This window comes from Arachis hypogaea, chromosome 14 (assembly GCF_003086295.3).
Source record: "Arachis hypogaea cultivar Tifrunner chromosome 14, arahy.Tifrunner.gnm2.J5K5, whole genome shotgun sequence".
Classification (NCBI taxonomy): Eukaryota; Viridiplantae; Streptophyta; class Magnoliopsida; order Fabales; family Fabaceae; genus Arachis; species Arachis hypogaea.
Genome location: NC_092049.1, coordinates 72,208,389 through 72,221,316, shown reverse-complemented (window position 1 = coordinate 72,221,316; position 12,928 = coordinate 72,208,389). Strand labels below are relative to the sequence as shown.

The window sequence follows — 12,928 nt, the reverse complement described above, 5'->3', positions numbered from 1 at the left end:
GTTCATGATGGTTACATGCTCGAAGTTGAATAGCAATGGTTGGTGTAGAACCAAATTGCAATGGCCTAGGAGAATGTTTGGATGCTCAATTGAGAATTCACAAGCCTTGTCACCCAAATTTAACTATGGTAGTCAATGGAAAGATGGGTGCAAGAACAAGGTTTGGGACCCCAGAATCCATTTCAACAATCAAAACTCTTGGGGCTTTGTCGTTTACTTAAGCTTATTTGAAGGCTTTATGCGCCTAATTTGGGATCCCGGTGGACATTGGAGATGCAAACATTGGTGGGGATTCAAGGATAAATTCAAGCATAAACCACCATAGCAAGGACCCCCACTAAATGTCTAACTTAAGGACAATAATCAAAAGTGCTAGGTGGGAGACACCCCACCATGGTATCATTTTTCCTTTTGTAAATATTGGTAATATTAGCTTAATTTCATGTTTTTATTGGTTTGTTGAGTTTAGTTGGTAGTTTAATATGTTGAATAAGGTTTTATGGTGTTTTGGTAGTTGTTTGGAGGTTTGGAAAGCTTGATTTGGTGCAAAAACCTGAAAAATTTTGAACAACAGGGCACCAACTCACGCGCACGCGTGCATGACGCATACGCGTGAATCAAGCATTTTCAACCATCCACGCGCACGCGTACGCGTGGATGCAAATTTCTCACCTCCAAGCCATTTTCCCGAGAGTTGTGCCTGCACTGTGCGCATTTTGTGCCTTTCGCGCAAGGCTACCCACGTGTACGCGTACAGGATGCATATGCATCGCTCTCAAAATAACCCATCGACGCGCACGCGTGACTCGCGCGTACGCGTCGCTCCCATTTCACCACTCCACGCGCACGCATGACAGATGCGTACGCGTGGGCATCTTTTCTCAATCATCTTCTTTTATTCTCTTCTTTCCATTTCTTTCCTTCTACTTTCTTCTTCTCCTCTCTTTCCCTTCTCTTTCTATCATCTAACGCTTCCAAACACCATTTATAACCATTTCTTTTAGTTAGTTAATTGATAGTTTAGTTAGTTTGGTTTTCATTTCATCTTCTCTTTTTTATTATAAGTGTTGGAATATTCATCTTGTTTACCATCTTTTGCTGCTGATTATTGATGCAATGTTAGTATAACATCATTGTTGTTAATCTTCATTGTTGGACTCTATTGTTGAGGTTATAATAATTACTTGGTCTTGAGCTCCTAATGCCTAATTTTGTGAACGCCAAGTACATATGATTTTGCCTTCAAGTTTTTAAACCTTTTTGAATTGCATGATTTGGCCACCATATGATTTGAACCCTTTTCTTTGAATTAGGCAATCTCTCGATGGATGATGTGCATTTATCTTAATGCATTGTGCTTCTTGATTATATGCATCCTTATGTCTTTGGCTTGAATGCTTTCATGCTTCTTTATTGCTTGTTTGGTTGTCTTAACTGCAAGTTTAGAGCATCTCAAGCACACTAGGGTGAGTGAAGTGCATGTTCCTTTTTGGTGTAATTGTGACATAGTTCTTTTTATGCTAGTGTGTGTGTTCTAAACCGCATGCATCTTAGAACCCACACACTCGGTTCATTAATGTCACACATTGGGTCACTCACTTCATTCTAGTGATTTACCTAATTCCAACAATTTATGCTTCCTTGCTTTTGCATTTACTTTTCTTACTATTCTCCTTTCTATTTTTTATGGAGGAGTCATTATAAGCAAAAACAGAAGCGGGAGGAAGAACACGCAGCAATCAGTTGACCCACCAACTGAAAGTGGCAACTCGGAAAGTCGCCGTACCCCCTTGCTCATTTTTAGTGCACCGAGGACGGTGCAAACTTTTAAGTGTGGGGAGGTCGTCCGACCATTCGGCGCTTTTGGGTGACAAGTTTCTAATCCCAACACTTTTGCATTTCATTTTTAGGTCTTTTAGGATTTTCAGTTGCATTCTCTTATTTTGCATACATATACACAATAAGCTTAGTCAAATAATGAGATTCTCCAAGGATTTTTATCTATAGGGCACCCCAATTGATTGGAAAAAAAAATTTAGAACTTGCTTGAACTACATATTGTGGAACATGATTTTTGAGCTAAGAACACAAGCATGTGAGACTTGAGCCTAATTGTGTGATTACATCATATAACCACTTACTTTCATTCTTGTGTGCATTATTCTCTTTCTATGATTGTAATCCTTAATTTGTTTGATTCTTTATTTCCATTATTTTGTGTATACACGCACTTATATGATTGAGGCCATTGTTTCAAATAGCTCACTTACCCAAATAGCCTACCTTTCATCTTCCATTGTTAGCCAATTTTGAGCCTATGCTTAACCCATTTGTTCTTAATCGTAGCACATCACAAACCTAAATGAAAAATAATAAATGTCTTTTGTGTGGATCTTTGATTAGCTTAGACTAGTGAGAGTGTTCATTATTTAATTTTGGGAGAGTTGGGAACATTGGATAGAGATAAAAGTGTATTTTTGTATCATTGTTGAAAATCATGGAAATTGGGTACATACTCATGTGTTAATCAAATGTAATACCATATGTATTGGTACTTTTGTTTATTGAGGAAAAAATATATATATATAATAAAAAAATATATAAAAAAAAGAAAAAGAAAAAGAAAAGAAAGAAAAGCAATAAAAAGGGGACAAAAATGCCCTAAAGTTCAAAGTTCAATAAAAATCAATGCATATGAGTGGTAACCAAAAATAGAATGCATGAATGTGTGAAAAAGTGAAATCACTGGGGGCACAAAAATGCCCTCAAAGTTCAAAGTTCACTTGAGGATTTGCAAGCCACGCGCACGCGTACGCATGAGTAGAGCTTTTGCCAGCGACGTGCACGCGTCAAGCACGCGCACGCGTTACGTTCGGCACGTGACCCACATAAAGTGAAATCACTGGGGGCAATTTTTGAGCTGCCTAGGCCCAAATCCAGCTCGTTTCTGAGGGTATTTGATGTAGAATTGAAGATTGAGCAAAGGGGGAGCAATTGTTGGTAGCTTAGCATCATGTAGTGTAGTTTATAGAGAGAGAAGCTCCCTCTTCTCTCTAGAATTAGGTTAGGTTAGGTTAATCTCTCTTAGATCTAGGTTCAATTTCATGTTTTCATCTTGTTTCCTTTACAATTTCTTGCTTCTACACTTTCATTCTCTTAGTTGTGATGTTAATTTTCTTTCTATACCATCTTTTATGTTTAGGAATGTTCATGTTGGATTTGAATCTACTTTAATGCAATTGGATGTTTGATGTTCTTTTATTGTTGATTTGAGTTGTGAATTTAGTTTTCTTGCAATTGGTAGTTGGTAGATTTATTATTCTTGCACATTTATTATGCTTTCCTTTTATACCTTCCAAGTGTTTGACAAAATGCTTGGTTGGATGTTAGAGTAGATTTTGAGCATTCTTGGCTTGGAAAGAGTAATTAGGTAATCTTGAGTCATGAATACCCGACTCATGTCGGTGATCTAGAGTTGTTAGCTAGTATTATTTCCATTAACTCAAATCTTTTGCTAATTCACTTAGTGAGTTGATTAGGACATTTGGATTGAGATTAGCTAGTCTTGTTTGACTTTCTCTCATGGAAGATAACTTACACCTTCTTTCAACGTTGGAGATGACGAAATAGGATAAATTCTTGTTAATCATCGTTATTAGTGACTAGGATGGAAAGCCTATGATCTTAACCCTTGTCATGAATGTCTCTCTCTTTATTAATTGCTCTCTTTAATTGCTTGTTTGACTTACTTTTCTTGCCCATTTAAATTCTTACCCCTTTTACCAATCAAACCCCTTGTTCTTTTATAGCCAATAATTGACCACTTCATTACAATTACTTGTGAGAGGACCCGGAGTCTAAATACTTTGGTTAATTTTTATTGGGGTTTGTACTCGTGACAAAACCACTATCTAAATTTGATTTGAGAATTGACTATCGGTTTGGACTATACTAACAACGGAAATATTTTGTGAAATTTCGAACCGGTATAAATTCTTGTATCATGCATCTGCATGTGTTGCTTAACTGTGACCAGAATTCACCCTATCTAAGGTGAGTTTTTTAAGTCTTCGTAAATATTACAATTAGTAAGATAATAACTTCCTCATCTAACCAAAACTTCAGTACACTGAAACTTTGTTATTTATCATATTGTATCATAGGTTATTCTAGAAAACAAATCTTGATACATCAATGAACAATTTTTCGCATTGGTTCTGAGAATACATTAGTGTCTCTCTATCTGACACAACAGATTAGAAACTAGTTACACTTAGTTGAAACCCAATGAATAAGGGCACAAGCTACCTAATATACAGTGTTAATGGATATCAGTTGCATTCTTTACAATCGGTGGGAGAGAAAATAGATAATACAGGAGTCTGGGTTTGTGGGATCCAGGCATTGGTCATGCTTATTGGTATGGTGTGTTACACAATATAATTTAATTAGAGTTTTTTTGTTGCACTGCGTACAAGGTGTGCGTATTTAAATGTGAATGGTATGATCAAAGTTCACGATGGAAAACACGAACGCATAAGGACTACAATATCACTGAAGTAAATGTAACCAGAAAATATAAGCACTATTATTCTACCTCAAAATGCACGACAGGTATACTATTTGCTTTATCCGGGATCATGCAGGTCTAGTTGGGATATTGTGGTTAAAACTAAGCCAAGAGGTCGCATCGAGTATGATGGGGTAGAGGGTCAACAACCTTACCATGTTTATGACCTAACTCCTTCAAAAATGGTGGTTTACATCGGTGGTCCGATCACCCTTAGGTCGGCTGTTATGGATGATGACATCATTGGCCAGGTAGATGACGACACACTACCACTAGAGGACGATGATCTTTAAGAAGAAGAGGGGGTCGATGGAGACAAAGAAGAAAAAGATGAGTTCGATGATTGGAAAATTACCTCAGAAAAGGAGGATGATGAGCCAGAGGAAGAAGATGATGAATCTAAATAAGGTTATCCTAAATATAGTTTAACTAGCTTGTTCTATACTTAAACCTTATTTTAGTCAGATCATATAATTACAACGCATGCTAGCGCTAGCCTTAGTTCTATCTTATGTATTTCTTTATTTCATTCATATTTTTATACTGTATGTTTGATCTTTTAGACCATGTATAAATCACTTTTTTCAGATAAATTACTAATTTATACTTTTATTACCAGGAATTGACTATAAATTATTAATTTTTAGGATCCATTATAGATTGAAAAATAAAATTACAAAAAAATTGTCGTTTCAGTCAGATTCACCATCAGAAATTTTTGACGATAACGATGTTTCAAGGTTTTCTTAAAAAAATAAAAAAAATTAGAGCTACCATTGGATTTTTCGAGGGATAAATCCAATAGTAATCAAGCACAAAGTTTCAACGTTTGGAGCCACATCTACCGTCGAAAAAATTTTGATGGTCATCGGCATCAGATGGCCGTTACTTAAACCTCGTATTCTGCTAGTAATTTCGCCGGAAGTTACCGCCGAAAAAATAATCCGCCGATAAACATTTACCGGAGAGGTTTATACCATCAAATACAATCTAATGCAAAATTCGATGGTAATCAATTTACCGGCGGATTATTTTCATTATTCTGCCGGTAAATCTGACAGTACTCAACGTTTTCTTGTAGTGTCCTTAACAACCATAGCAATCTCGCCATGAGTGGTGGTATAACTTCCATAATTCTTTTTCAATTTTCAGATTTTATTTTTCCAAGTCCGTAATTGGTAGGGTTGATGGAAGAATTTAATGTTTTTGTCACCCTCCTTTAACCTTTTTACTCTTGATTTGTCTTTTCAATAGCTCTCTTCTCTGGAATAAGCTACTTTAAGTTCCTTTTCCGACTCATTTAGTTGGTCTCTGCCATTAATGCCTGATTCTTTGAGAGCCTCAATCCTATTGAGGAGGTTCTCAATCTCATTTTTAGAATTGAATTTGGATGACTATTGCCAAAGAACTAATTGATGATGACCCATCTTCATTTTCTATGAAAGAATAAACATTGTTGAACCCTCAAACCTTGAACCCCAGGAAGCAGTGATAATATTCCTTATTTCCTCTATTTTACACAAATGCTTTTGGAACTTGAATTTTTTCGTGGACTTCTCTATTTGAGGACTAGTATCCAAGAGGATTGGCACATGCTCAGACTCATTTTCCAAAAATTTAATCAATGAAGTAGTAGGATAGATATTCAACTATCCCTCTAAAGCGAGCATTCTATCCAATCTCTCGTCAATATGCTTTGAACCCGCCCCTTCTTTTATATGACCATATGAATGGTCTACCTACCATGCCGAAGTCCATTAATCCATTTTCATCAATAAAATTAGTAAAATCAGACATCACAGCCCATGATTTAAGTTCTCCTCCCATCTTTTCTTGTTGATTCACAATGGCATTAAAGTCTCTGAAAATAATGACATTTTTGGGTAGATGTTAAATAATTCCTGAAATCTCTTCGAATTGTTTAAGCCTTTCATTATCCGAACAGCTTAAATAAATACCATCAATCCCTATAAAGAGTTACTAGATGCGTCGTTTACCTTTATAGCGATATAATAATTTTCAGCTGCAATAACTTCGAGATTAAGGTCTTCTTTCAGGCTAGAAGCATTTCTCCCGCTGTCCCAATCAGGTTATTAATCTTCCAATTCACAAATTTACAGCTTCTCAATTTTCTTTTCACTATGCGAGATTAGTTTTTAGTTTCACAGATGAACACAATTTCAGGAGAATAAGATTGACATATCTCTTTAAAGTTTTTAAACTTGGGTATTGTATTTTAACTATTTGTAAACTATTATTATATAGAATTTGCTAATTTATGTCCTAAGAATACATTTTAAAAGTACTATAAAAAAAAATATTTGACGAAAAGTTATTAAAAAATTAACTTTATTTACATTTTTAATATATAGAATACATTGCAAACTTCAAAGTTTTTTTATTATTATATTCTTAACATATGCTCTTAAGGCATAAGTTAAGTAAATTCATATTAATATAATACGTAATTTATATTTTGTTTTCGTATTAGATGTTTTCTAAAACATTTACAAAACTAGAGTAGAGTTATTTAAAGAAGAGAGAAGCAATTTTGTGTTTTTGACAACTCCATCGACGTATAATAAATTCTTTTGACTCAATTCGAACTTCACACAAATTATCAATGATATGCATAACTTATAAACAAGTCTCTGTGTATGCTTACATTATAATTTGTGTGATATTTAAGGAAAAAATCTCAAAGATTAGCATAATTTATTATTTTTAATCAGTACTTTTAGTTATTATTACAATTTTTTTAGTCTAACAATCTAATAACATACTTTTAGCCCGTAAAGTTAAATATTGGTGACAAATTATTTGCTAAAAATAATAAATTTTGCTGCCTCAATCCTATTAAGGAGGTTCTCAATCTCCTTTTTAGAATTGAATTTAGATGACTATTGCCAAAGAACTAATTGATGATGACACATCTTCATTTTCTACGCAAGAGTAAACATTGTTGAACCTTCAAACCTTGAACCCTGGAGAGCAGTGATAATATTCTTTATTTCTTTCATTCTACACCAATGCTTTTGGAATTTGAATCTTCTCTTGGACATCTCCATTTGAGGACTAGTATCCAAGAGGAGTGACACATGATCAGACTTATTTTCTAAAAATCTAATCACTGAAATAGTAGGATAGATATTCAACTAGCCCCATAAAGTGAGCATTCTGTCCAATCTCTTAGCAATATGTTTCGAACCCTTTCTTTTATTTGACTATGTGAATAGTCTCCCTACCATACCAAAGTTCATTAATCTATTTTCATCAATAAAAATAGTAAAATCAGACATCACAACCCATGATTTAAGTCCTCCTACTATCTTCTCTTGTTGATTCACAATGGCATTAAAGTCTCCAAAAACAATGACATTTTCGGATAGTTATTGAATAATTGATGAAATCACTTCGAATTGTTTAAGCCTTTTCATTACCTGAATAGCTTAAGTGAACACTCATCAATCTCCATAAAGAGTTATTAGATATGTCTTTTATCTTTAGCCATATAATAATTTTCAGCTGCAATAACTTCGAGACTAAGGTCTTTTTTCCAGGCTAGAAATGTTTCTCCCGCTGTTCCAATAAAGTTATCAATCTTCTAATTCACAAATTTATAGCTTCTCAATTTTCTTTTCATTATACGAAATTAGTTTTTAGTTTCACAGATGACCACAATTTCAAAAAGTGTGGGATTGACATATCTTTTTAAGGTTTTAAAACTTGGGTATTGTACTTTAACTATTTGTAAACTATTATTATATGGAATTTGTTAATTTATGTCCTAATGATACATTTTAAAAACACTATAAAAATAAATATTTGACTAAAATTATTAAAAAAAAATAAACTTTTTTAACATTTTTAATGTATTGAATACATTAAAAACTTTAAATTTTTTTATCATTATATTCTTAACATATGCTCTTAAGGCATAAGTTAAGTAAATTCATATTAATATGATAAGCAATTTTTTTTTATTAGATGCTTTCTAAAACATTTAAAAAATTAGAGTAGAATTATTTAAAGAAGACAGAAGCAAATTTGTATTTTTGACAACTCCATCATCGACTGTAATAAATTCTTTTGACTCAATTGGAACTTTATATAAATGATCGATATGCATGATTTATAAACAAGTCTTTGTGTATGTTTACATTACAATTTATGTAATATTTAAAGAGAAAAGGTCAAGAATTAGTATAATTTATTATTTTTAATTATTAACTATTATTATAATTATTAGTCTAACAATCTAATAACATATTTTTAACTTATAATTTTAAATATTGTTGACAAATTATTTGTTAAAAACAATATATTCTATTATCTCTCTAACATCCTTCATATTTAAATTAGAAAAATGACTAGTCAAACACCTTTTATTAATATTAATTAATATTTTAGTTTAACATATTATTTTTATACGACTAGAATTCAAAGTTTAAAAGTTAAAATTTAATATACAACTAAGATTTAGAATTTTGTATTCACTATTGATTATGCAATATACCTTTTTGAACTAAAATAGTACAGTTTAGGCTGTCACATGGTCATGCAAAGTCATGTGATGATCGACCATAGTTGTAGGGCTTAAAGAAGGCCAGGTGCCCTGCTAATGGTTTATAGACTGAATTGTGTTTTATCTGGACTGACCTAACTTAAAAAAAATAACTCTAGACTCATCCTATTTTAAAAATCTAAATATTTTAATAGGTCATGCTCAGACTTATGAAATAACTTATTTAACCTGTCAGATTAGTTTAGACCTGTTAAAATATATCATACATAATTTTCTTACAATTTTATATTAAAAAATATAATAGTAAGAATTTAAACTTATATAATTTATTTTATTTAAAGACTTTTATCCATTAGACTATTTGTTTTTTTAATTACATATACAGTTTTTAAAATATATTTAATATTTTTATTTTAATTGATTATTTATTTATTTTATATATATTTTTTAATTTTTCGTTAAATCATCAGACCTTTTAATAGATTTTTAGCTAGGTCAGTTTTGTCAACAAACCAAATTTAGTACTTAATAAATAATCTCTAGTAAGTTGCAAACCAACAAATTTTATTGCATACTTGACATATCAAGAATGAAGCCTGAATCTAGCCTAACTTGTTTCTACTCTTACATATTTTGTAATTGGTTTATTTAGTTATTAAAATAACAAAACAACAGTCACTTGAAATCACAGCTAAAATAACAATCACAATAACAATAATAATTAGTAATAGTAATAATGACAATAGATGATGATGATAATGCGAAAATACTCACTTGCAGGAAATCTCCTACGTTTATAACAAGAGCTCCATGCACAGGAGGAACATTCAACCATTGATTCTCATGAAGAACTTGAAGGCCTCCAAGTTGGTCTTGAAGGAGTATAGTGAGGAAGGAAGCATCCGTGTGCTTAGTAGTGCCCAAAGTAAGTTCAGGTTCGGGGCATGCTGGATAGTAATGACCTTGAATAAAAATTCCCTTAGAGCAACCCAATTCTTTCAGGTAAGTTTGCTTAAGGCCAAGAGCCTCCGACAATAACTCAAAAATTGTAGACCCCAATGCTTTTATTCTCTTTGAATATTCCAACAAAATGTCTCTGCAAGACCTCAAATTTAACAACTTTTTAATAATTTGTTTAGTATAAAAAAAGTAATTATTATTAAATATCACAGTCATGAATAGCATTGTGTACGATTCTTTTAAGATTAAATCTACCTTTTGCCTCTAATATTTTTGAAAAAATTTATAAATATTCTTAATTTTAATTTATATCAATTTTATCTTTAAATATTAAATGAAAAACCAGACTTTATCCTTTTTTTAATTTTGTGAGAATAGTTTGTTCTGATCTTGTATTTTATTCTTTTAATTATTGAAATCTTTCCGTGCAATCATTTCACAATAATTTTTATGCCTGTCTACAAATAGCTGTCCTTTTTATATTCAGATGTATTCCAAAGAAGAGAATTATTTTTTGATAGAGGGAATAAAGGTAGTTCTTGTTGCTTGCTTAGTATAATATGTTACACAAGAATTCTTTGTATATACCAGTAACCTATACGTTATGCCCGGTGATTAATATATGTAAAATCGTACTTCTAATAAACATCAATTAAAGTTTCTCCGAATAAAATTTTTGTTACTTTTAATACAATAAATATGAGTTTCGGTAATAAATATCTTAAATAAAAATTTTTGAAGTTTTTTTTAATAAATGTAGTAAAACCTATAGAGCGTATTCGGAATAAAGTATCTTTAGAATTTAATTTAAAATAAATTATATTGGAAACCAATTATTTTATTTAAAATTAATTATATAAGATTTAAATTAATTTAATTTAAAACTAGATATAATAACTTAATTTTTATTGTTATCCTTTTTATTACATAGTTTTTTATTACCACAAATTACAGTACGTTAGACTTTTGCTAGACCAGCTCCAGTCCTCCACTCATTCTCTTTTTTAAATCTTCTCTTTTATAGTAATAATACGTAAGGGGTAAAAATAACTTTTTAAATTTTTAACAAATCAAATTCTATCAAAAGTAAAGGATTTGATGAATTTATACTTTAAATCATTTCATTTTATTTCAGTTTAATTTGATAAATTCTCAGTTCTACTATATTAAGACTTGTTTGACTTTTGAAAAAAAAATTTGAATTATCTTTTTTTTAAAATATTTTTTAAAAAAATAAAAATAATTTTATATTTGAATATCTTTTACAATTTTTTTTATTTATCAATTATGTTTGAATATAATATAAAAATATTTATTTATTTATTTATTTATTATATATAAAATATTTTTTAAAATTTAAAAAAAATAAATTATAACTTCTTAAAAAAAATATTTTTTATTTTTTTAATATTTAATTTTTATTATTAAAAATTTGTACACTTATCACCAAAAAAAAAAAAAAATTAATAACATTCAAACAAACACTAACATCTTAACAAATAATCTCAGATTCTCAGCTAAAATCTAAGTGTGTTGGTAACTTGAAATTTTTATTTTGAATAGTTAACCGTCACTATATCAAAACTAGATAAACTATGAAAGCAAAAACTGAAAACGACGATATCACCCAATTATAGTCATTACCTGCATACAGCAGGCAATTCTTCCGCTTTAGGTATATCAGGAGCCATGGAGAACCCAACAGTATCTCTCCAATTAGCAAATTTGTCCCTGTAGAGGCTTGTATTGGAGTAATACATAACTTTCTTCGTAGTATCTCTGCCGTAAAATTGCTTCCTTATATCAGTGTCTTGTTCATGAAACCTACGGATTCCATCAATCATCTCATCCAAAACACTGACAGGAATCCCATGGTTGATCACCTGGAAGAACCCCCACTCGCGGCATGCGCTTTGAATTTCAGTAACTGTTTCTTTGTGCGGTCCTCTGAGGTCTATAATGGGAACGCTTAATCTTGAGTCGCTTGCCGAGTTTTCGACGCCGGCTACCGATAGTCGTTCACCGCAATGGAACATGCGTGGAACTTTCTTCACTCCGGAATCCACCAGACCTTTAACTCCTGATTTTGATTCATCAAATTCTTTTATCTCAGCTTCTCTGTCATAAGTGGAATCTTTAGTGTCTGATGACTCTGTTTCCTTTGTTATTTGCAAATCCATGTCAAGCTGAAACAAGCAAAACAGGCCTTTTTTTTTCTTTTGGTGACTACTTGACTCTCTCGAAGAAGAAAGCAAAATAAAGAGAAGAGTAAATCAAATTGTCAACGAAGATAGCGGATTATTTGATTAAAAAAGAGGGAAGACCAAAATCAAATCACGGAACCAATGGGGTAATTTTCACACGCGGAAAATATGGATAATTTTTTCCCGGCATCGATGAACGAAACTTGAATATGAATGTGAAACTAAAGGAACGACTTTCTGAGACATAATAAAAACGTGATATTTTCTGGCTAGTTATATAAATGGATGTTTCCCCGAAGTCAAACTTTTATAATAATCCTTTTATAATAATCCAAATCGGGTGCGAGTGTATGGTCCTCACTTCTCAGCTAGTCAATAGCTTTGAGGGATGAATTAAAATAGACGCATTACGATAAATATAAGATAAATTTCTCGGAAGATTACATTATTTCAAATCTAGGAATAAAACGATAAACTATCTAAACCTATGACGTGTATTTTTTTTTATAAAATTGAACCAGCTGGATCCAGATCTTGTTATTGGGAATCCATTAACTTCGCACGACTTCGGGTTCTGTCAATGGGATAAGATCTTCCGGTAAGAATTTATTTTTCATTCTTTATTTGGACGTGAAATGATATCATTAGTTAGAAGAGCAAAGTACTTGT

The 12,928-nt window shown here is 31.7% G+C and overlaps 1 protein-coding gene across 2 annotated transcripts in view; it reads right to left on the bottom strand.

Annotated features, from left to right (window-relative positions):
- The window catches only part of LOC112742099 (1-aminocyclopropane-1-carboxylate oxidase homolog 1), a 32,773-nt gene extending 20,224 nt beyond the window's left edge, over window positions 1–12,549 (bottom strand). Inside the window, exons 1-3 of one of the 2 annotated variants that reach the window (XM_025791342.3) lie at window positions 11,700–12,549; window positions 9,870–10,191; window positions 7,276–7,645 (exon numbers count right to left, since the gene is read on the bottom strand). In XM_025791342.3, coding sequence (XP_025647127.1) covers window positions 7,592–7,645; window positions 9,870–10,191; window positions 11,700–12,235 — 912 coding nt within the window. In that variant the 5' untranslated portion in view covers window positions 12,236–12,549 and the 3' untranslated portion in view covers window positions 7,276–7,591. Of the gene's footprint in view, window positions 1–7,275; window positions 7,646–9,869; window positions 10,192–11,699 lie in introns of those variants that run through there. The other variant, XM_025791341.3, reaches the window with a different exon arrangement.
- Between the last annotated feature and the right edge of the window lie 379 nt (window positions 12,550–12,928).